The 24,423-nt window shown below is 53.5% G+C and overlaps 1 protein-coding gene across 3 annotated transcripts in view; it reads right to left on the bottom strand.

Annotated features, from left to right (window-relative positions):
- Slc25a37 (solute carrier family 25 member 37) overlaps positions 1–23,634 on the bottom strand; it is a 35,696-nt gene extending 12,062 nt beyond the window's left edge. For 2 of the 3 annotated variants that reach the window (XM_070016667.1, XM_070016668.1), the window contains exon 1: positions 23,203–23,268. Coding sequence is in view for 1 of the 3 variants with exons in the window: in XM_070016666.1 (XP_069872767.1) it covers positions 23,203–23,415 (213 nt within the window). In the remaining 2 variants the exon portion in view is untranslated. Of the gene's footprint in view, positions 1–23,202 lie in introns of all 3 variants that reach the window. The other variant, XM_070016666.1, reaches the window with a different exon arrangement.
- Positions 23,635–24,423: the final 789 nt, after the last annotated feature.

Below are 24,423 nucleotides of genomic sequence, written 5' to 3'. Positions count from 1 at the left end.
GGCCTGGGTGCTGTCCTTGAGCTTCATTGCTGAAAGCTAGTGCTCTACTGCTTGCGTCACAGCACCACTTTTTCTGTTTATATGGTATTAAGGAATCAAACCCAAGGCTTCCTACATGCTAGACAAGCACTCTACTGCTAAGCTGCATTCTCAGCCCCAGGGTGGAACTCTTGAAGACTGTGCTGGATGAAACAAGGCAGTTACAAATAGACAAAAACTGCACAATTCCACAGAGAGGGCCCTTGACTCAGAAAGGAGGCAGAGTGGGGCAGTGTGGAGGGGATGAGATTGAGAGCGTAACGCGTGCAGGCTGAGGATCGGTAAGAGGAAGGGTCTGGGCTAGGTAGGTGATGGTGATGACCTCACCAGTGTGAATGTAACTGATGCCAAAGGCGGTGATGAGTACTTTTAAAAACAGTTACAGCCGGGCGCTGGTGGCTCACACCTGTAATCCTAGCTACTCAGGAAGCTGAGATCTGAGGATCGAGGTTCAAAGCCAGGAAAGTCTGAGACTCTTCTCTCCAATAAACTGCCAGAAAACCAGAAGTGGCACTGTGGCTCAGGTGGTAGAGCACTAGCCTTGAGATGAAGAGCTGAGGGACAGCGCCAAGGCCCAGAGTTCAAGCCCTATGACTGACAAAAAGAAAAAACGTTACAGCAATGACTTTTGTTATGTATATTTTATTACAAGTGCAAAAAAACTAGAATGGAGAGGAGGGAAAGGAAATGAATCAGAATTCACAAAAATGAAACCACCATCATTACACACACACACATACACACACTTCACCAATCACTCTTCCTGTCTGGGTTTCAGTTTCTGCCCAAGACACTAGCTGCACGGCCCTTCCTTTCCTTACTACCTGCTTCTACGTTTGCACCATAATCCTCACCTTTGGGAAACTCATAAGGCACTGAGCATGCTGAAGGCTCTGGAAAGGCCTTCAGGAATGAAACCTGCTTAACGAGGTTTCACAGGCTACTTCCTGAACATGCATCTTTGGCAACACAGACCTCTGTTCGTTTAATAACCAGTTCTACTTTGCTGAACATTCTTGTGAAAACACAGCCAGAGCCAACAGCTCCTGAGAGGCACAAAGGGCAAAGAGGGCTCACAGCTCAGACAGCCAGCCGGTCCGCGGGAGCAGCCTGGAGACAGAGGCTGGCACCTGGCAGAGGCGAAGGAGCAGGCCTTCCTCCTCGCCTGCCTGCCTGCCTCCACACTTACTCGCCCAACCTCACGCAAAGCAGCGGAGGAGGAAAACACTCCAGACATCAGGAGGTCTTGCAAATCCCCTGAAGCCCCAGAGCCATGACTCTGCAGAAAGGCTCAAAAGAAATGACACCCGCCCCGCACTGAGCAGCCAGGCTAGAAGGGGAGGGATGCCAAGACAGGAAAGGCCGGCCTCCTTGGCCTGCTCCCTCACTGAGGGGAGGAGGGGGGAGGGAGAGCGGAAAATGTATGTTCTGTCCCAGGTGAGATGGAGGATCACATAACGGAGTACCCAGGGCCCCAGCCGGGGAGCAGCTGCAGCCAGCCAGGCCTTTTCAGATGGGAAACTAGGACCCAAAGAGGAAAGTGACTTGCCCAAGACCCAGTGGGCGAGAAGCCTGGGAGCTGGGCCTGGGCCCAGGGAAGAGAATCTTCCAGAATAGTCTGCCTAGGCCTCACATCTTCATGATGCAGGCCCTGAGTGGCAGGTGATTCCCAGCCCTTCCCTCTCAGCTTCTCCACCAGAACTTCCTTCCCGTGCCCAAGTAGATGAAACAAGGCCGCATGCGGACGCACACACATGTGCAATGCTGTGTCTAGAATCACACGTGAAAAATCCATTCTCTGGGGGCCAGGTGTTTAATTGGCTGGCTTCAGAGCTCAGCCTCCTGAGCAGCTAGAATTACAGGTGTGAGCCATCAGTGCCTGGCTGATTTTTTTTTTTTAAACAAAAATCAAACCTGTTTTATTATGAAAGAGAGCAACTGTGGCTGCGGGCCACATGGACATGTGTGTGTATCAGGGAAACAGGATCTTGTGGCTACAGCATGACACAGGGGGTCCCAGCAAATACACAGGAGCAAGAAGAAGAGAGAACCAGCCAAGACCCACTGTGGCTGGAACATTATTAGAGGGTCAACAGACACCTGCTGGAAGAAAGGCAGACTGAGGCGGGCCCAGGAAAGGAGGCTCTGAAGTCCTCACTGAGGATCAGGTGTTTCCATGGCTACCGACTGCTCACACCAGCAAGGGGCAGGTTCCCTGACATCTGGAAAAAGGCAGCCGAACCATTCAGGACAAGTCCTCCAGCAGGGCTAGGAGGCTGTGCCCTGGGAAGCTGTGGAGACTCCAAGGCCACAGTAACATCACACGCCAAGAAGGGTTTCCCCTCGTTCCTTGCGCTCCCTGGTAGCCCACAGCCTGGCCCTGGCTCCCAGACACCATTTCCACATCCCTGACCCCAGGAGCTGCTAGAGCAGAAGCAGGAGGGAATGAAAGAATCTGCACCTGGCCAAAGCCCAAGGTAGCCAGGTAGCCAGCGCATACCCAGAACAGCCCATGGGTACATGGCCCGCCCTAAGGATTAAACTAACTGATCTCTGCCCTCTAGGTGGGGCAAATTCCCAGGATTCCAAGTGACAGGGCAGGGATTTCATGGGCGCCATTGGTGACTTCACTGTGAGGCAGGAAGAAATGTGTGAGGCAAGGCACTGGATTGGAGAGAAGCCTGAGTCGTGGGTCACTCCGAACCCACTGCCCGAATCTGGCAAGAGGACATGCGAACCACGGCGGTATTCAAAATCTGAGACAGATACGCCAATGGTCAGAATGCTTCCACTGCTCGGAAAGTAGCCTCCTGGGGGTTCCCCCTGAGTCCTCATCAGCCTTGTGGCTTATCAACACCCCGTGTACACGTGAGGACCGATATCCAGGGGAACTGGAGAAACCCCTCACATAGCCATCCCTGCCAGGCAAGTCACCCCCACTGTGGGACAGAAGACAACCTGGGCACCAGGAGCTCCTGGAGAGCTTTCAATGACTTCAGAGCTCTGCCACGCAGGTGCCTTCTTCCTCAGATTTGCTGGTGATTGGCCCGGGGCTCCCAGGGCTAGTTGGGGAACCCTGATCTCTGACAATCTTCCAAGCATACTTTGTGAAAATCCTAATTGCACAATCACATGGCAATCCAGTTCATCTAGCCAGCCTCAAAGATAGCCGATGTACTAGAACCATTCTGCTTGAGGAGACCTGACTAGCAGATGGCCGAGGGCCATGAGGCTGGGGGCAGGATAGGGGCGGCAGCAGGGCATGAGAGAGAATGAGCTGGATCCCTTCCAGTCGTGCAACCACTGCAAGGCAAACATGGGCCCCAGGCCACATTCAAGAGCCAAAACCATGGCATGGCACCACCTGGCAATGAAGTCCTATTCTATTTGGTCACTGCATGAACCTGGGTAAATTATTTAAGCTCTGTTCCCTTGCCTGTAGAAACCCCTATCCCATGCGCCTCCCGAGAGGAATGAAGGAGAAAACTTCAGTGCTTTGTTAGTCCATTAGGTAAGGTGCTGTTTGTCTTTGTCGTGGCTGTTTTTAGAGAGGCTCCTCACACGGGCAGGGGACAGGGGGTGAGCTCCCTTCAGGATCCACCAGCGTCGCCCTGCCTGAGGAAGCAGATGTTTCTCTGTGCTGGCTGATGATGGCTGTCCCACACAAAGGACTTCACTGCAAGTTTGAAACTGAACACAATTAGAGGATGATCATCATAAACCACACAACAGCCCCTACCAGCCATGGGGAACTCACTGGTCTGGGAGTCTAGGCCACAGTATCAATTACAGACAAATGAAATCCTTAGATAATCTAAAAAGAAGAAAAGAAAAGAAATCCCCTTGGATCAACCCAGCTTGACCGGCCCTGGGATTCCCATGGATACAGACCCAGCAGAACTGGCTCTGGAGCCACAGCTAACCTCCCACTCTGCCTCTTCTACTTCACCAGCTGTGAGCTCAGGCCTGAGCACCGGGACCAGGGTCCTTGTCTGTGGCAGAGGCTCAAAACAGCCACAGAGCTTCTAAAGTCTCAAGATGAAAAAGGCCTTTGCTTGAAATCTGGCGTGCAGCTGCCTTCTGGAGAAACATCAAATTCCTAGAAAGATGTACCTGCTGACTGACTGCTTTGAAGACTCACTGCTGAGTCAGGGTAGGTCCTGGGTGGGAAGACACCCACCTGCCTGACCTGGGTGCACCCCAGCTGCCCTTCCCAGCTGCGGTCCCACTGAGCAGAAGGAACAGCCAGGGCCAGATGAGGGAGGGGACTTGCCACAGCTGTTTCACACGAGACTGACCCTCCCACTTTGCTTTCTTTTTCCCTTATCATTGCTAAATGAATGGTCAGGCCTGCTTAAATTAATCCTGATTATATAACGAAGGAAACTTGGACGGCTAACTAATGGGGAGGGGAGGGGAGAGCACTAGTATCAGTTTACACAAGCAGTGAAAGTCACAAACAAAAGTACTCTGGGAAGCTCACTCACCTGACCTCCCTGCTCTGGCCAAGTACCTTTTGGGGACCTTTGACAGGTGCTGAAGTTCAGGGTCAGTGCTGGACAGAGCCTTGAACATCAAAGTTCCTTGGTCTGTGGAGGCCACGTTCCCCACCATGACTCAGCCTTGCTAGGGCTCAGGGTTCGCTGCCTCCTGAACCAAGGGGCAACAACAACCAGGAGCAATGGGCAGATGAAGGCCTAAGTCAGGCTCCGGGCTGAGCGCCAGAGAAGCCCTCACCCACACAAGACCGCCGAAGCTGGGGGAGGGGCCGCGGGTGCTCTGTCACTTGCTCACTCCAGCACCACGCATCTCCCCTTGCCAAACAGCTGCTTCTCCAGAATGCACATCCAAATGTCAGCACGACCACAAGTAAGCATGACCATGCAGAGACCAGGCGCAGCTCTGCCACCAAAGCCTCGAAGGATTCCACAATCATGTCACCTCTCTGGTACTAATTTCCAGGTGGGAAACATGTATTTCGACCCATAAATAAGCCCAATGGGGCAGAAGATTTCTTGTGTTTTGTTCGCTATCTGTTACAACTACAAATAAGAACAGGGCTGAGTGTGGTGGGGTGCGCCTGTGATCCCAGCTAGGCAGGAGGCTTACTTGTAGAGATCTCAGTATGAGGTTGGCCTGGGCAGAAAGTATGAGATACTACCTCAAAAATAACAAAACAAAAAACCAAAGGACAGTGCATGGCCCAAGTAGCAGAGTCCTGCCTAGCAAGGTGCAAGGCCCTGAATTCAAACCCCAGTTCTGCCAAAAATAAATAAGTAAATAAATGTTGGAACTATATTTATAAACATAGCTAACAGAATGTTTCTAAGGAGGTTCTTTCCAGTCTGAGAACCTCAATGTAGGAAACTGCTAGAACTCTGATTAAACAAACATATGCAAGTGTCTGTTTGCATTTATTGGAAAAGGTTTGTCTATATATGTGTCAGTCTTTCTAGCAGTTTACGAACACCTATATTTAGAACATTAGTTAGGGACCAGTGACCCACACCTGTAATCCTAGTCAGGAGACTAAGATCAGAGGATCACAGTTCAAAGCAGGCCTGGGCATGAAAAGTCCATAGCTTCTGTCTCCAAAGGAAGGCAAAAGGTGTGACTCAAGTGGTAGAGTGCTAGCCATGAACAGGCAAGCTGAACAAGAACTCAAGGACCTACCTGAATTCAAGCCCCAGTACTGGCAGTAAATCCAGTGACTCTAGAAAAGAAGGTAATGTGAAGAAGAAAGAAGAAAAAAGGGGGTGGGGGGGAATGCTATGTCACAGATCTGGAGTGCCCCTCCTTCCCACACCGACCCTGCAGGCTCTGATGATTTCCTTCCCTAAACATGAACACACACACACACACACACACACACACACACACACACACACACACACACACACACACACACACACACACACACACACACACACACACACACACACACACACACACACACACACACACACACACACACACACACACACACACACACACACACACACACCCTCCTCCTCCCCCTCCTCCTCCTCCCCAAAAATCAGCAGCCCAGCAGCTCAGGCTGTGTGTGAGACCAGGTGATAAGGCACTGCCTTTGGGGTCAGAGCCAGGAAAGGAGGGGCCCGCTGTGCTATGGGTACCTCAGAACCCCGTCTCCAAGCCGGGTGTGGCCCAGCCAGCTTTCAAGCCCTTCACAGCAACCACACCTGTGAAAGCACGCCCGACGATTAGCCTATTATCCAGAGAAAAGAAGCAGCTTTCAAAGCAGCCCTGTTGCCAGCCTCCACTTGCTCATTCCTCTGTATAATTACGCCGAGGGATGCATCCTTCCCTGGTTCCTGGGACAGCCGGAGACAATCATCATGACAGCATCGTGGTTTGCTATGTCAGCTGTGCATCACGACGCACATGCTCAATAAAACACAGCCAAGGAGCCAGGGACCTGCCAGGTTTCACCCACAGTCAAACACGAGGCCGGGCCCTAGCACCTCCCCAGGCTATCTGGGGGCCTTTCTGTGGATCTGCACACATCCCCCGCCCGCCATCCCCGAAGCATGGGGCCCACAAAAGTGAATAAAGCTGAGCCCCAAAGTTGGCAGGTCTAAGTCTCTAGGGTAAATGTTCCCAATGCTACCGAATCCCCAAACACTATGACCAAATTATATCCCCAAGGCCGGACTTCTATATGTGCGGCTGGGCTCACCATAGTGCCAGAGAACCAGTCTCTCTTCTTCCCACACCTTTCCACTTTCACAAAGAACAATCAGAAAAAACAATAACAAGTATGAGTGGCTCACATCTGTAATCGTAGCTACTACAGAGGCTGAGACCTGGAGGATTGAGGTTTGAACCCAACAGTCCACAAGACTCCATCTCTAAAACACACAGCTGGAGATATGGCTCAAGTGGTAGAACACCTGTCAACCAAGAAAGCTGTGCAAGTGTGAGGCCCTGAGTTCAAAGTCCTGTGCTAGTACAATTAAAAAAAAAAACAGTGACAGCATATCAGGAACCCCAAGTTCCATGTTCAAAGACACCAAGGGGAATAGACTGAACTCCCCCCAGCCTCCAGGTCCCACTTGACAAATTTAAAGCAGATAACAAGCACAAATGATTTCTTCTGTTTCTGGGGGAGTCATTTTTAAGTGTTCTTAGATAGCAACGGGAATTCAGAAACTTCCCATGGTAGGTGAGACCCCAAGGCTTTTCCAAGAAACAAAGAACTCAGGTGTGCACTTTAAAGGAAAGCTGCACTGTAACGGGCCGGCGGGGTTCCCAGAGGGGACAGAGGAGATGGCCACACCCACAAGTTGCTGGGCACAGAAATTTCTGCGGACCCAAGAACAGCTTCCTTCCTCCAACAATATCTGCACAACCTTCATATTCAGCCACTGTTAGAGGCCAAAAATAAATATGTCCCAACTGCCAGGTGGGCATGGCTCACACCTGTAATCCTAGCTACTCTGGAGGCTGAGATCTGAGAATCAGAGTTTGAAGTCAACCCAGGCAGGAAAGCCCATGAGACTCTTACCTAAAATTAACCAGCAAAAAAAAAAAAAGCCAGAAATGGAGCTGTGGCTCAAGAGTAACAGACACCAGCCTTGAGCAAAAAAGCTAAGGGAAAGCAAGTTCAAGGCCCAGAACTGGCATGCATGCCAGAACTGGCACGCACACGCACACGCACACACACACACACACACACACACACACACAATCTAAAGGTTATAAAGCAAAAGTCGCAAAGTACCATACGACCAGACACAGGACACCGCACTTAGATGTGGGAGGGAGCCCGGGGAGTGATGTCAGAGTAGAGACCTGAGACTGGGAGAAGGAGGGGCGGGAGGGGGTGTGGGCAAGACCTTGGAAGAACCAGTCTGTCCCCTGCACCTGCTGATAACAAGGAGGTCATCAGCCTGATTGGGCCTAGGGACAAGGAGCCCGTGCTGACCCCAAAGCTCAGAGAGTTGTTTTACAACCGTGCTGGCCTCCAACAAGGCAGAGAAGGTGGGGCAGGAGACGGTCTCTCACTGTGAAATCTCGAGGGAGCGTCACCCTCCCAGGACCCTCCTCTCCTCCCCCCCCTCCCCACCTCCCACAGCGCCCCCTAACATGCCAGGCCCACTCAGTCTGTGCTGCTGGTAGGGTTGGGTGACCTGTGGCCCTGCTGGCTGACCCTTGTGACTCAGCTCCCAGCAGGTAGGAAGGAGTCAGAGAGCTATAATCAGGAACTTCCAGAAGCATCTGCCACATTTTGCCCTTGCTTCCAGGGCGGGGCTGTGGCCATCCAGCCTTTCTAGAATTGTTTGAATGAAAAGGCTACAGTCTCCAAGCATTGTTGCTGGCAGCTTCGAAGGGATTAAATAAACTGTCATTTCTAGGCAGGCACTGAGGAATTCTACAACAAGCAGGCCGCCAAATGAATCATGGGTAGCCAGATCCTCTCCAGAAAACCAAGACGGCAGTCTTGCTGGCATGAAGGGCTGCGCCTGCGAGTCAATACTTGATACCCCAGGTCCAAGCAGCACTGCAAAGCAAAGCTGTCCCATGGGAAGGAGTGGCCCTGCAGACCTGTGCACTTCCCTGGAGAACATGGAGTTCTAGTGCAATACTGCCATTTCAGACACACACCAAGACTCAAGCTATGAATCTCCCTAGGGCCTCTTTGTTGGTCCCTGTGTCCCTAGTTTTCTGTCTCAAGCTAATTACAATGCAAGAATGCAGCACAAGAATACAAGAGTCTGGGCAGAAAGACCCACTTTCTATCCTGTGCCTCCAGCTTCTCTTACCTGCCCTGTACCACTGAGCAGCAACTCAAGACAGGCTTCGGTTTGGGCTCATTTAAAAAGGCTCCCAAAAGCCAGGCAATTACAGTAGCACACACTGTAATTTTAGCTTCTGAGAAGGCTGAGGCTCCCTGTTCAAAGCCAGCCCAGGCAATAAAGTTCTCAAGACTCATCTTCATAAAGAACAGCATCCAGGTCCTGAGTTGAAGCCTCAGTACACAGACACACACAGACACAGACACACACACACAGACACAGACACACACACACAGACACACACACACACACACACACACACACAGACACACACACACACACACACACACACACACACACACACACACACACACACACACACACACACACACACACACACAGAGTTTCCAAATGATTCCTGGTCAAGATCGGAAATCTGTTTTCAATTTACAACAGCTCCTAACAAGCTTGCTTTGTAGTGACTTTGGGTTTTTAGGGGGTGGAAGAAAATTTCACAAACTTTCTTATGATTGCATTGTTGGAAGATACAAAGACCTTGAAGAGAGACTGAAAATAAGAATTCTCAAGGTTGGGGCGGGGGAGGGGACTCAAAGCCTTGGGGGTGAGAGGAGGGCTGCCGCAAACAGTCCTGGTGAGCAGCAACTTCAACTTCTCCACCTCCTTCCCAAACTCTCTCATTTTTCCCCCAAGTAGTTAAGGGTCATCCCAACTTGCAAATGCATGCCTTAAATATCATTTCTATAATTAAAAGTCATTCCTGAGCTGATCATCTGGAAGCATGAAGAGCTAATACATAGTGAGAGAATGGCACACATCACCCAAGGTTGGAGAGCCAAGGGTTTTAAACACAATTGCATTAGAAGCTCTATCTCCAGTCTCACGTATACACTTCCAAACCTTCTGCACCAGATCCAACTGCTGTTTCTATTCTTTCTTCTGGAGAACCATGTGGCACTGACAGACCCCGAAACAGGTGCCGCTCACTCACCCACTCAAAGCTCCCAGCTCCCAAGCTGAGTGACAAAGGCCCCAGGGAACAAGGGCGACTGGAACACAGGACACCCAGCCATGGGGCCGTGGGGTCAGCAGGACTGTGCTCACATCACTGGGCTGGCCTCTTGGACAAATGGGACTCTACTTCCAGAAGCTTCCTGAGGCAGGAGCTTCTACCTATCCCTGGACCTGAGGAGCGTCATGCACTTCAGACACTCAGAGAAAGCCAACCGGAAAGAGAGGACAGGGAACCGCACCCAGCTATGCGGTTACCTCCCCAGCTGACAAAGCACCACAGGTGAATCTGAACCTCCAGGACAGGCCCTGGGCCTAGGTGGCTGCGGCCCAGCCATTGTCCCCTGGAAGGCATCTTCCTCTGTCACCTGCACCGCCCTCTTCCTATTGCTCTTGACCCCACCAGGTGTGAGCTGGACCAGTCCGGGTCACTCCAGCAAACCCTGAACCTCCAACACATCACGTGACCACGCTGAGTTGTTAGCAGCTTCTCTGGCTGCTGCTCCAGTGGACATTTGTCACTGCTGTCACTGTTAATTATGGAGTGGTTATGAGCAGAAATGCCTTTGATATGACAGCTTATCCTCCCTTTGTGTCTGTTCTCTGCAGTGCAAGCCCCCAGCAGGACACTGCCTCCACCCCCCCCACCCCAGCCAAAACTCAGTCCTCAGCCAGGGAGGGGGTGGAGGACAGGAGCCCCCGGGGACCCTGAGCCACCACTGCAAGGGTCAGGGCAAGGCCCCAAAGCAGAGCACCAGGGGGGCCTGAACACAGCCAGGCCTGGTGGGGACTTGATATGGCTATGATGTTTTCAGGGATAGGTTGTGCAATTTACAGACCCCTCCCCCCCAAAAAATGGAATGCCAAGAGTTCACACCTGTCATCCTAGCGACTCGGGAGGCTGAAATCTGAGGGTCACGGTTCAAAGCCAGCCTAGGCAGGAAAGTCCACGAGACTCCTCTCCCAACTAACTACCAAAAAAAACTGGAAGTAGAGCTGTTTCGTTCACACACCCACATCTCCTGCTTCCCGGGGGGTGGGGGGGTGACAGAGGGGGGTTGTTCCCACCTTCCCCACGGGGTTCCGCGCTACAGGACCCCAACCCTGGTGAGGCCCAGGCTGTGTGGGGTCTCCTGCTTCTCACAGCCCATTGGCCACCACTCCACAGCGATCCAGGGAGACGGGCGCATGACACCAACGCCCCTGGAGTCTTTCCAGGAGGAGCTGTGTCGAATCAGCAAGGCATACAACCCCACCACAGAACCACAGAGCTGGGGACCCGGGGAAGAGCCGCTGGGGAGAGGCTCCCAGTCCGCCCTCCACGCCAGGCCGGTGCCTGCACCCTAGACCAGGCCCTGTCACCTCCCGCGTCTGACTACTTGGCGCCCATCTCTGCCACTGTAATCCAGGGGGCGTCTGAGATCCTCCTGCCCACAGAGGCTGTGTGACACAGAGGCCGCCCGGCCACTCCCCTTCCGCTCCAGCGCCAGGCCCTGGGCAGGACGGGCAACACCTCAACCTGAGCACCCCCCGGGGAAAGGGAAGCTGGGGGTGGGAACCCCTGAGACACAAACATGGTGCCCACAGAGAAAAACAAGTGGGCTCAGTAAACAACGGTGAGGGAGAGCCAGACTGATGCCTGGGGGGGCAGGGGGAGGGGGTCCCCCAGACTCTGCTATTCAAAGGGTCTCACTCTCAAAAAAGTAAAAGTGAGCTGGGGTTCCAGTAGCACACGCCTGCAATCCTCGCTGTTCAGGAGGCCGAAGATCTGAGAATCATGGTTCAAAGCCAGCCTGGGAAGACAAATCTGGGCTGGAGATGCCTACCACCAGCGAAAGGCCCGAAGTGGAAAGATGACTCAAGCGGCAGAGTGCCAGCCAAGTGAGAGAAAGGAAGGCCCTGAGCTCCAGCCCTAGTGTGCACACACACACACTCGCACACACTCGCACATGCTCATGTGAGGACGGCCCCGCCCAGGGGCCCCAAGCCGCAGTCCTAGGCACACTGCGGCCCTCCAGGATGCCTGCCAGGCCTCCTCGGTGCTCTCCCTCTGGCCCCGGGCAGAGATGGCCACCACAGCCGGCGTCCTGTGTCTTCAGCCGACAGATGGGAGGCAGTGGGTAAGGAGAGGTCAGGCGGTGAGGCTGCCCTCTGCGGGGTCCCCAGGCCCTGTGGGAAGGAGAGCCTGGCTTTTCCATGACGCACTAACCCTAACCTAGAACAGGATCCCGGCCTGACAGCGCAAGGGCCGGGCGGGCATCTGCACGGAGCTCAGCATCTGCACGGAGGTCGGCATCTACAAACCCAGCGCGGCCTGTCTCCCAGGAGCCGCGCTTGGCCCTGCAGGGAGTGTTCCCTCCTGCAGATGAGAGAACGGCAGCCCCGCACCCCCCCCCCCCCGCCCGCGGAACTCACCAGAGGTCACCCCAGCACTGGGCCCTGGAGCGGAATCCTCCAACCACTCAGAATTTGAATCCCTGTACGAAGACGCACTGTTGAAATGAGAAGAAACCACAGAAGCTGCTGTGTTCTACAGAGAGCCAAGCAGGGCCAAAAATACCCTGCAGCCATAGCCACTGTCACCATCCCCCTAGCCTTCTTACAGGAGGAGTTCACTGAAGAACTCCTATCTATACCTTAGAGCCTTACATCCTGTGGCCAATACTTTCGGGTGTCACGATTTTCTTGGTGGTGCTCCTGGGGCTTCAGTTTCTCTCTTACACAGACTCCATCATGAACCCCCACTCTTTTACAAATGTCCCTAAACCCAGCATAAAGGGCACCCCAAACCCCCAGCTCTGGTACTTTTCTGAAGCTCTGTTGTCTCCTCTATGACATTAAAAATAGCCCAGGTCTTTTCCCACCTTCAAAGGAACAGGATCAAATGACAAGAGGAGAAGTTTAAAACCTTACGGAAATACCGTGAGGCAAAACCCACAACAAAAGCAAATACAGGAGCCGGTATTAACTGAGTGCTCACCACAGTTCATTCTTAATATTCCACGTGCAGCCCCTCTAAAGTGAGAAGTGTTATCTCCATTGTAAAGAGAGAGAAGTAACACACGGGGAGGTTTCAGTGCCTCGATCCCAGTACCACGCCAAGCAACCTGGCCCCGGAGCCCATGCTGTTAACCCAGGCCCTCCGGTCATCCAGCTTTCAAAGCAAGGCATTAACTGAGCCATTCACAAATGTGATCTCACCAGAGCTTCCCAGCAGCCCTGTCAAAAAGGTAAAACAGATGATATTCACATAGTTGCCTAAGGAGAAAACCAGTTCCGAAAAGTGACTTGCTCAAAGTTTCCAAGCTAGTCCATGGCAAGACCTGGACTTCAATGCAAGCCTGGCTCCGTGACCTCAACACCTGTATAATCCCAACAACATGCCCAGAGCCCCCCTGAGCCCCTCCCTCATCATGCCAGGAAACAAGGGCTGCCACAGGACTTGGGGGAGCCAGCTCTCAGGGTGGGGGAGCCTCTGAGTCTGCCCAGCAGGCGCTCCTCAGACACAGGAAGCTCTCTGGATGACGGCTGCCAACCACCCCTTGACCCACAGGGACCAGTCATTTCCTAAACCCATTATGCAACTCTTGCTGGGATTTCTCCCCATTTCAACATTATGTGTTCTCTGCAGAGAGAAAGCTTGAATGTGAAGCCATGACATCTTAGTGAAGTGACCAGACCACGGCCCGTCTGGCCTGTCTGGGATTACAAGAGGGCACAGGGGGTTCTCAAAGACACTTCTGTGAGTTTCCAGCCTGACTCAGGGGCCTCGGAGGGAGGGGATGGGCAGGGTCCCCTCTGGACAAGCCAGACCCCATCCTTCTAGCTCAGGTACAAGTGCATTGCCCCCCACCCGCGCCCTCCCCAACTACAATCTCAGTGATCTGTAGTCGAAAAGGCCAGAACATACCACATGGAAAAATCCCAGAAGTCATCCACAGCAACTTTTAAGCAGCTTTGAGTACAGTATAATGTTACCATTGTTCTACATTATTATTGTTGTTGTTGTTGTTGTTACCCATCTGTTACTTGACTAATTTAAAAATTAAATCTTACTCATATTTGGAGGGAGGGATTGTTAGTAGCCCTGGGGTTTGGGCTCCGGTCACTTGCTTGTTAGACAGGTGCTCTACCACTTGAGCCATTTCTTCCAGCCCAGTGTTTTTTTTTTTTTTTGCTTGTTCTTTTTCCTGATTGGGCCGCATGCTTCAGCCTGGGGCCAGCTTCAGACCACAATCCTCCGAACCTATGCCTCCTAGGTAAGTAGGATGACTCCACTACACCTGGCTTATTTGGCTGAAATGGGTCCCGAAAACCTTTTGCCCCACCCAGCCTCGAACTTGGAATCTCCAGTCTCCACTTCCCGAACAGCTGGGCACGCACTGCCACACCCAGCTTTTACCATACATATTCTATAAAGACTATAAATGCACAGGGTCCATTGCCGTATGCACTACAGAATGTCTCAGAAAGTACTCACCTCCCCCCAAGAGGGAGCAACTGTATACACGACTTTTCTCTTCAAAGGAAGCTTGCCCTGTTGCTTCAACTCAGGTCTAATTACAGAGATCAGCCTGCTTTGGGCACGGGGGCCAGCCATTCTTATTTTTGTAGTCTGATGTTTAGCTTTGGGGGAAAGAGGTCTGCCTCAGTGGGCAGACCTGCAGCTTGCTGGATCTTACTGGGAAAAAAAAAATGGGAGGGGGACAAACAGGAGAGCTGAGGTAGTCTTTTTTATTTTTTTTTCAGCCAAGATACACATGGATGATGCAAAACAAGACAAAATAAAAAGTAGTATTTGTTGAGGTGCAGGTTTTAACTCTGAGGTTTTTGTTCTATTTTGTTTTTGTTCCGTTGGTCTGGGTTGTTTTTGACCATCTCTGAAACACAGCTATGTCTTCATTCAATCAACATTCCCAGAATACCTTTGAGAGCCACAGTCTGGGGACAAGTCAGAGGAAATGGGGGGAGGGGGGAAGGGGACAGCAGCAGGTCAAGTCACATGTGGAAGGGTGATGGATAGGGGCCGGGTGGAGACCAGCAGACATGACCTGCAGAAAGGCCAGGTAAGCTCTGCCCACGTGGAGTCAGCTAGACATCCCATGCCAGGGTGCCAATTTTACTGATTGGCAGGACCATATGGCAGTTGGACAAAATTCCATGACCCAAGCACCCACAGAGAGCTGTCTAGGTTTGAAATCATGCGGATCTAACCGGATGGCCCAGGCAGCTCTTCCCCATCTACCAGGGTGAGCAGGAGCAGCTATAAATGGCTTGCTGAGTCACCTGCAGTGTTTACTAACCAGATGATTACTGAGCACCTACTAAGTGTCGGGTACCATTCCTGCCCATAGGAATTCATAGAAGTGCTATTCTAATGAGAGGAGCCACAAATATAAGTAACATTGGAAAGAGAAATAACATGTAAACACTGTAAAGCCTTCAGAGTCCTGAGTTAAAAGAAATAGATGCTGCAGAGAAAAACAAAGCAGGGGCAGGTAACAGGAAAGCGCAAAACGGCAGGAGGGGGGCACTGTGGGAGGGGCGGTGGGAGGACACGCCCCTCTTGTGGGCGGGGTTTCAAGAGGCACACCCACTGGAGGGAGGGTCTGCAGGAGGGTAGGCCCACTTGTGGGCGGGACTTCCGGAGACACACCCACTGGAGGGAGGGGTTTGGGAGGGCACGTCCACTCGTGGAAGGGCATTAGGGAAGCCTAAGGAAAGGGGCAATTCGGCCCCCTGAGCACACAGCAGTGGAGAGGAAGAAGGAAATAAGGTCTAGATAAACTATGAACTGGTCTTCCATGCCCTTAGGCACTGAAGGAAGAGCCAAAGGTGATGGTTCAGAGGATGGAGTAGGGACAGGAAGAGGCGTGGCCATCCACAGACATCCTACTGGGCGAGGCTTTGAGGTAACCCAGGGGCCATCTGTACCAGGCAACTAGAGATTCAGCTCCTGAGAGCATGGGCTGGAGATATGGATCTAGGAATTATCAGGACACAGGTGAAAACTGAGATGGTGCTGGGGAGACAAGAAGGTGGGGGCAGAGTTCTGAGGCCCAGAAAGCTGCCCAGGGAACTGAGGAAGCGCCAGACCCAGAGGGAGTGAGAGGGTGGAGAAGAGGGGGACCAGGCACTCCCAGAGGGGGCCAGCAAGGGTGTGATGTGTGCAAAAGCCAAGCGCAGGGGTGACAGGAGAGGAAGCCAAGGCCAAGAGTCAACAGTGGTTTCCCAGCACTGGTTATTTTAAGGAGGCAAAAAGGAGCAACAGAAATTTGTTTGTCTGCAGGAGGAAACAGAGTGGGGTGCTCCGGGCTTGAGGGGTCCAGGTGAGTCACCCAAGGCAGGCTTGTTTATTGAAGATGTGACCAGCTTGTACCTGTAGAAATGTTTCTCAGAAGGAGCCACTGGAGGTGGGAAGGGTAGCAAGCCTGGTACTGGGTCACCCAACACAGAGGTGTCAAAGCCCCTACGGGGATTCACGCACGTGGTCTCATTCAATTCTTTCTCCGACCCTGCAAAGTAGGTCCTGGCTGGTATCAGTGTCCCTGCTTTGCAGGAAAAGGATCAGAACTGACAAGAGATCAAATCGCATACCCCAGGTGGGGTCAGGACTCGAACCCAGCTCCTTGGTGCTTGGTGCGGTATCACTCTTTGTTCCTTAGAGGAACAAAAGACACCTATCTGTGCCCCTTACAACAGGGGAAGGGATAAGAGCTTGCAAAGACAGAGGTCAGAAAAGGAGTTTGTTATGATCCTGGTTTCTCTGTGAACTTAGAAACCGCAGGCCATGCTGAAGATGGATGGGGAAGGGGGAAGGGAGGGGGGAGGGGAAGGCTTAAGGAACAAGAAGCCATCATGGAGAGCAGGTGATGAGACCCCCCCCCAGGAGGACAGAGAGCAGGGCTGAGGGGACCCCAAGAGAAGCAACTTGTGATCTGCTCCTGAACACACAGCAGCCCAGTGAAAAAGATGGGTTGGTCAAGACCAAAGTTCAAGACAAGCCAATGCTAGAAGAAGCAACAGCAGAGAAATTGAGGGCTGGGGATGACTACAGAGATGGATTACAGAGCACAGACAGCTGAAGACTTCAGAGGTGGGAGGGCTCTGGGTGTGGACAAGGCCCTGGGACACAGGAAAGCCACTGATCCCAAGAGTGTGAAGAATGAAGAGAGAGGGTCATGTGGCTGGGAATGTGGCTCAGAGTAGTGCACTTACCTAGCATGCACCAGGGCCTGGGAGGGAGGAGGGAGAGGAGGAGGGAGGGCGGGCAGGCGGGCTGACTTGAGACATGAGCTGGGACCTTCAGGGTACTCAAGGTCCACGGAGATCTGTGGTGGGGAAAGAGTCTGTGCCAACCTCTAATGGGTGGACTCAAGAGAACATCCCAGGCACTGTCCTACGTGTTATGAGAATCTAGCCCTCTAATCACCTGGGACAGAACTGCCCCCCCTTTTAAAAAAAAAAAAAAACAAGGAAACTGGACCCAGAGAGGTTAAGAAACTTTGCCTAAGGCCACTCAGAGGTAGATCTAGAACAGTTCTGGGTGGTCAGATGCAAAGTCCCTGTTCCTGAATCACCCTTCTAACAGGACAGTGGGAAGCGGTTAACAAGAGATTTCACAGGATTCCACCGAAGAGTGAGGGCAGGAGAGAAACCTCAGGAAGCGGAGTCAGCGAAGAGAAAACAAGAAGACGATCTGCACCCCACATCTTAAAGATGAGGAAATTAAAACTCAGAAAGCTAAGTCCTCTGCCCAGCCAGGATTTGAACCCTGGGACTCACCGTGCCACAGGGCCACACGGAGGTTGGCTGGGAGCAGAACCGTGCTGCAGGGACACTTTCATTTCAGATTTCAGAAACAAACAAGAATTGGCCCAAGCAGGAAAGACTGAGTACTAGGGGAGATCAGAAAAGTGCAGAGTTAGCCGGGCACTGGTGGCTCACGCCTGTAACCCTAGCTACTCAGGAGGCTGAGATCTGAGGATCACGGTTCAAAGCCAGCCCGGGCAGGAGAGACCGTGAGACTCCTATCTCCAATAAACCACCAGAAAACCAGAAGTGGCGCTGTAGCTCAAGTGGTAGAGCGCTCGCCTTGAGCTGAAGACCTGAGGGACAGTGCCCAGGCCCAGAGTTCAAGCCCCACCACCGACAAAAAAAAAAAAAAAAAAAAAAGAAAAGTGCAGAGAGGGCTGGGGGTTTAGACACAATCACAGGCTTTGGGAGGGGCAGGTGAGCTCATTGGAGGGTCCCAGGCCCCTCACAGCCAGAACAAACAGCACCTGAGACCCTAGGTCAGGGAAACTGGGACTAAACCCCCCCCCCAATGAATCGCTGCTCCAAAGAACTGGGAAAAAGCCCTTTGCCCAAATGAAGGCAGGAACTTTTGGGGTCAGCCCCCACCTTGCCCGTGACACAGAGGTCGCCAGGCCCTGTGCACACAAGAATATCCCATGTGTGGTTCAAGCAATGCAGCCGATTAAATCCACCATCTGTAAACCCAAGTGCTACTCTTTATTGAGCTGGGAAGGTGGCTCAGTGGTAGAGTGCTTGCCTTGCATGTATGAGGCCCTGGGTTCGATTCCTCAGCACCACATAAGAAAATGCTGGAAGTGGCACTGTGGCTCAAGACCTAGTAGAGCGCTAGCCTTGAGCTGAAGAACTGAGGGACAGTGCCTAGGCCCAGAGTTCAGGCCCCATGACCAACAACAACAGCAAAAATAGATATTTATTATTACTGAAGCCTTTTTAGAAAATTTAAATTTTATAAAAAGCTGGAACCCCCCTCCTGCTGCTCTGAGTGGTCCCTGGATATCATCCCCAATCGTGTGTTCCCCCTCCCCCCCCCCCGCCCCTGCCATTTCAGGACAAGGTGAATGGGCAAGTGAGGGCCAAATGACAGATACAGGCATCAAGGTGGCCCTGGGGGGCGGGGTCATAAATGGAGAGGGCCTGCGGTTTGGGAATGTCCCTTTTTTTCTCCAACTCACCTTTCAAAAAAGCACCTCCAAGGAGAGGTGACCAGAAGAGGAGGGAGGACAGGGATCGGAAGGGGCGGGAGAGGGTGAGAACAATGGCTCTCATCTGGACTTTCACACCCACTTGGAGCTGACTGGTGCCACCTGAATGGGACTTTGTTGTCAGGTGCTGAGGTGGTGGGAGGAGACTGACAAAGGCCCACACCCTGGCCACGCCGAGTCACCAAGGCCAGAACAGGAGAACTGAGGAGTTGCAGAATGCCCAGGGCTGCCTGAGCTCAGCAGGGCAGGCCCCCAGGTGGCCCCCAAGAAGAGCCAGGAACCCTGAGCCTGGCTGGGAACTTGGCCACGCATGAGCTCCCCCTAGACTCCCAGGCTGGAGACTGGGAAGGAGGGTTCATCCTAGGAGAGCCAGGGCAGGGCTTCCCGGACAAGCCAGGCAGAAGAAGGGCTGTGAAAGGGTCAGCGGAAGGTCCCTCGGCTTCAAATCTTTCCTGTTTCCTTTCGGTCCTGCTCTCACCATGGCGGACACCATGTGGTCTAGGAGCACTGTGCCTAATCTGGTTGGAATTTCCTCCTCCACCCACCTGGCATGCTCCCCACAGGCTTGAGCACTCCTGACCAGACCTGGGGTTTCTCATTTCCACTCCCAAGTGTCAGTCTAGACCACTGCATCACCTGCCACTTTGGAATCACAGTTAGAGCCTCCTAGACAACCCTGGGAGAAGCTCAGGTAAGAAAAGCAGGCTGTGCCTCTCCCTTAGCCCTGCGGAGACCCTGTGCTCCCTGCCTCTGTAGTCCTCGGTGAGTCACAGCATCCCTGGGGGCAAAGGTCACAGCAGCCTGGTCCAGTACCAACGAGTCAGCACAGGTACCACTTGGTGTAGGGAATAAGGAAAAGAAGACAGAGCCAGGCAACAGTGACTACGTCTGTAATCCTAGCTACTGGGGACCTGAGAGCTGAGGACCATGACTCAAAAACAGCCCAGGCAGGAAAAGCCCATGCAACGTTTATTTCCATTTAATCACCAAAAGGAGAGAAGTAGACCTATGGTTCAAGGGGTAGAGAGAGTTCAAGTCCTCAGGGAAAAGCCAAGCAAGAGTAAACTGACACACACAAAAATTAATAATAATAATAAAATACACAGGAAGGAGGAAACTTGAAAAATCAAATTGCTGCCATTCTTTCAAATTACAGTTTAATAATCTCAGCTGTTGGCAGTTGGAGCCTCAGGTTCACAGTACTGAGGAGTCTGACAGTCACCAACAGCTACAGGTGGGTTTCACACTGCCAACTAGGGAACACACACAGCATTACACACACACAGCATTTCCAGTCTGTGTTTCTCCAGACTGCAGGACAGGCCTGCTTCTATTTTATACTCTCAGCAACTTCTCTTTAAAAAGCTGCACCTAGCCAGGTGCTAGTGGCTCACACCTGTAATCCTAGCTACTCAGGAGGCTGATATCTGAGGATCATGGTTCAAGGCCAGCCCAGGCAGGAAAGTCCATGAGATTCTTATCCCCAATTAACCCTCAGAAAACCAGAAGTGGTGCTGTGGCTCAAGTGGTAGAATGCTTGCCTTGAGCTGAAGAGCTCAGGGACAGCGCCCAGGCCCAGAGTTCAAGCCCCACAACCAACAAAAAAAAGACAAAAAAAAAAATTAAACTTTTGCTCATCCTAAAACAATTCACATGGATTTGGCCTTGGCTATAAAGGTTATTTTAAAATTTGAAGTCATATAAAAGGACAACGCGAGTTGTATGTTGACAGAAAAAGGTGAGTTAGTGATGTGGTTAAATATGCCCATTGTAAGAGTGACAAAACTAAAGCACAGAACAGTTGTCCATAGTAGAAAACAAATAGGAGCGGGGCTGGCAACCCAGCCTCCTGACTCACTTTCTCACAGTCCACATAATCCAAAATATTTCAGAAGCGCACAGCTGTGGTCTTCCAAGGAACTATACCCTGTCACCTCATGCTGGGCAGATACTGCACTGACCAGGGCAGACCCTGGATACCTGCATGCTTTCCTCGTGGCATATAATTCTCTCCATACCTCTTGTCGCTGCTTAAAAACCAGGAAGAAAAATTCTTGCTGCCCCTCCCAAGAAAGGTGCAGAGAAAAGATGAAGCATGGACCGCCAGCCCCGCATTCTGAAGAACTGCAGTGTACCAACGGGTTAGAGACGGGCTGCTGGAACTAAGCACACTTGCTGACTAGCTAACCCAGTGCTTGTCTGTGACAGAACAGCCTCTTCCACCCCATCTCCACGCTCAAGGGTCCCCACGTGGAAACTGTTAGGGAAGGTACTACTCCGCACACAGGTGAGGTCTGAATCAACCACGGAAAAAAGCAAAGAGGAGGAGGGGCAGGGAGAGCTACACACAGAGCACGGAAGACAAATACCTCCACTTTCAAAAAGAAAAAAAGGCATCACTAATTATTACTAATCCTAAAAATAAGTTGAAAGGAGCTGAGCGCTGATGGCTCATACCTGTAATCCTAGCCACTCAGGCTTTGATAGAGGTTCAACGCCAACCTGGGCAGAAAAGTCTATGAAATTCTATCTCCAAAACAGCTGGGCTGGAAGCATGGCTCAAGTAACAGGAAGCTTCGAGTTCAAACCCCAGGACAAGCGAAAAAGAAAAAGAAAACAGTTGAAATGATACTCAGACTCAAATTCATGGCCCAGAAGCCCACGGGTCTCAACAGTGGTGGCTACCCTCTAACAGAGTGAATGCTTGTCTCTACAGCCATGGGCCTGGGCCGGTCCTATTCACATCTCCCCACACTTGGCCCAAGGCACTCAAGACAATAGTTTTAAAACACAGGAAGTTTTACTACCTATCCGGCTGTTTTTCTAAACCAATGTTACCTAGGTCTTCCCTGGAGGAGCTTTGAAAACCTCAGAGACAAAGTCTCTCCCCTATCCCCTCAGTAACAGTAGCAAATTTCTTCCTCTGGTTCCTTGCAGGGAAGACAGAAGAGTCAATGAGCCCAGCCCAGCAGCAAGCTGGAAGGAAGGACTCGCCTTCCTGGAAATCCCATGCCTACTTTCACTGCACTCGGCCTGTCAGCCTCGATCCACCAGCTCTGAGGCACAGTGGGAGCCCAGACATTCTCCTCTTCACCTCGGCTCATCAGGAGCCCGATTCATCAGGCTACAGCTGCCGCTGCTGCAGTGCTATGGACCCAGCCTTGTAAGATGACCTCCATCCAAGAGCTTCCCAAATTCTCCTAAAGCACAGTGGAGCTCAGATAGTTCCCTCCCAGTCAGGGCAAGCTTAATCCATTTGCCTCTCGGTGCCTCAGTTTCACGTGTTACTTCCCAGACTGCACTGGGCATGATGAGTTTGCTTATTAAAAATGTGATGAGTAACAATCTGTCCTCCTTATTGCTTTTTGCTCCTTTCTATGCCCTGCCCTGGACAACTCTGAGGGACAGGAAAATAACTGGTAAAGGTGTGTGTGTGGGGGGGGGGGGTTCTTGGGGCTTGAACTCAGTACCTGGACCCCGACCCTTAGGTTTTTCCCTCAAAGCTGGTGCTCAATCACTTGAGTATTAAATCCCCTTTTTGGCTTTCTGGTGATTAACTGAGGATAAGCATCTCCAGGACTTTCCTGCTGGGGTTGGGCTTCCAACTACGATCCTCAGATCTCGGTCTCCAGAGCAGCTTAGAATTACGGGGCGTGAGCTAAAGCTGTCTCTCCACAGAAGTGTTATGTAGAACAGCTGGGGGAGTGACCAGAACAAACTTCGGCTACACAGAACCAACTCTCCAGGCCGTCAGCAGAAGAAGTCACTATTCCGTCTACCTGGGAACCCCAGGAAAGAAGGGACGCTAGAGGGTCACGGAGGGGACGCTGAACCAGTGCCCGACAACGAGCTGCCCCGGGCAGGAAGACGCCCAGCCGTCCGACTGTCCCCAAAACAACCCGGGAAGCGCGGCCCTGTGAGCGAGCGTGGCTGGCGCTTCCCCTGCGGCGAGCGCCCGGGGAAACGGCGCACGTGGAGTGCGGGCGGCCGGCGCCCGCGCGCGCCGCCGGTGCGGACCCGCAGGGAGGACCCCTCCCCAGCCGAGGCCGGCCGCGCTCGCCCCCGCGTCCTCCCCGGCCCCAGCGCCAGCGAACGCGGTGCGGGCCACCGGGACCCCTCGCGGGACGAGGGCAGGCCCGCCCGGAGGCCCCCCGCGCGCGGCGGAAGGAGCAGCGCGGCGCGTCTCCCGGGGACCGGGGAGACCCCGGCCCGCCCCCCGGCCCCGGCGCCGGGGACAGCGCGGGGTCCCGGCGCTGCGCCTCGGCCGGCGCTGCGCGGGATGCAGACGCGCGCGTGCGCCCCGGCTCCCGCGCGGCGGGCTCCTCCTCCTCCCCCGCAGCCCGCCCGCGCCTCACCTTCACCGAGTCCACCGGGTACATGATCGAGTGCTCCAGGATCCCGGCCATCGCTCCGGCTGTCATGTGCGTGGACACCGCGGCGCCGGTCGGCAGGTTCTCGTAGTCCTCCGACCCCGCGTCCTTGCAGCCGCCGCCGCCATCTCGGCAGTCCCCATCCATCCTCCGCCCTACGGCCTGGCTCCCCACGCCGCCGCCGCTGCGCAGCTCCATGCGCCGGCCCCGCGGGACGCGGGAGGCCGCGGGAGAGACCGGGGCGGGGAGGGGAGCGGGCGGAAAACTTCACTTCTTAAAGCGGGAACCACCTCCCCGGGGCCACGGCGCCTGACGCCATGGCGGGCTGGGGGAGGAGCCGAGGGGCCGCAGACACCAATGGCTGGAAAGAAGAGGCCGGCGACCGCCGCGCCATTGGCGCGCGGGGCGCCGAGCACCCGCCCCTCTGTGTGACGCCACGGCCCCTGCACCTCTCCCGGCAACCGGACGGGGGCGTGAGCCGGCGATGGGAATGGTTGGCCGGGGAAGCGGTGCTGGGCGAGCCGGGGCCGGGGTGGTGCCGGCCTTGCCGGGGGCAGCGGGAGGGCTGGTGGAGAGACCGCGACCGCGGCAGCCCCTCCCCAGGCGGTGGGGAGCCTGTGTGCCCAGAGCCCGCGGTTTAGCAGCTTGACTGGAAACGTCGGCCGTGAAGCCGCTGCCGGTGGTCGTGGGAGGGGCCGTCGTAGAACGGAGGCCACACCTGGCTACCGGCGCGCCCGCGCGCGCAGGAGGCGCTGAAGACTCGGGGTTCCCTTCTAGGCGGCCTTGCTGGGGAGCACCCCACTTAGTTCAAGGTTGTTTCTGTCGCTCAAAACATACAAGATCCTCTTCTAGTTTTCCCAAAGAGGTCAAGTCTACCCTTCCCCGGTGTGCCCGCCAGCACCCGTCACCAGGAGACGGCGCTTGGACGGGCGCCTCCGTCCCTGGCACATTTCCTGTGCGTTTGGACGGTCTTTAGAGACCTGCCGTGCCAGTGGTGCCAGGTGACTGTGTAAAGTCTTGCAGTCGACAGCTACCTGTCTTTTAAAACACGGGTCCCGACTGGCTGCTTCAGTCCATGCTACCCCAGACTGCTTTAACATTGGGGGAGGGGGGATCAAAAACAACAGAGGCAGCTTGTCATGTGCCAGGGCTGAGTGGGGAGGGGCTGATCTTCAGCTGGGGGGGGGCTCCCTGCCTTATCTGGAG

Source organism: Dipodomys merriami, unplaced genomic scaffold (assembly GCF_024711535.1).
Source record: "Dipodomys merriami isolate MVZ:Mamm:240054 unplaced genomic scaffold, mDipMer1.0.p SCAF_12, whole genome shotgun sequence".
In the NCBI taxonomy this organism is placed as follows: domain Eukaryota; kingdom Metazoa; phylum Chordata; class Mammalia; order Rodentia; family Heteromyidae; genus Dipodomys; species Dipodomys merriami.
This window is presented reverse-complemented; position numbering and strand designations above follow the sequence as displayed.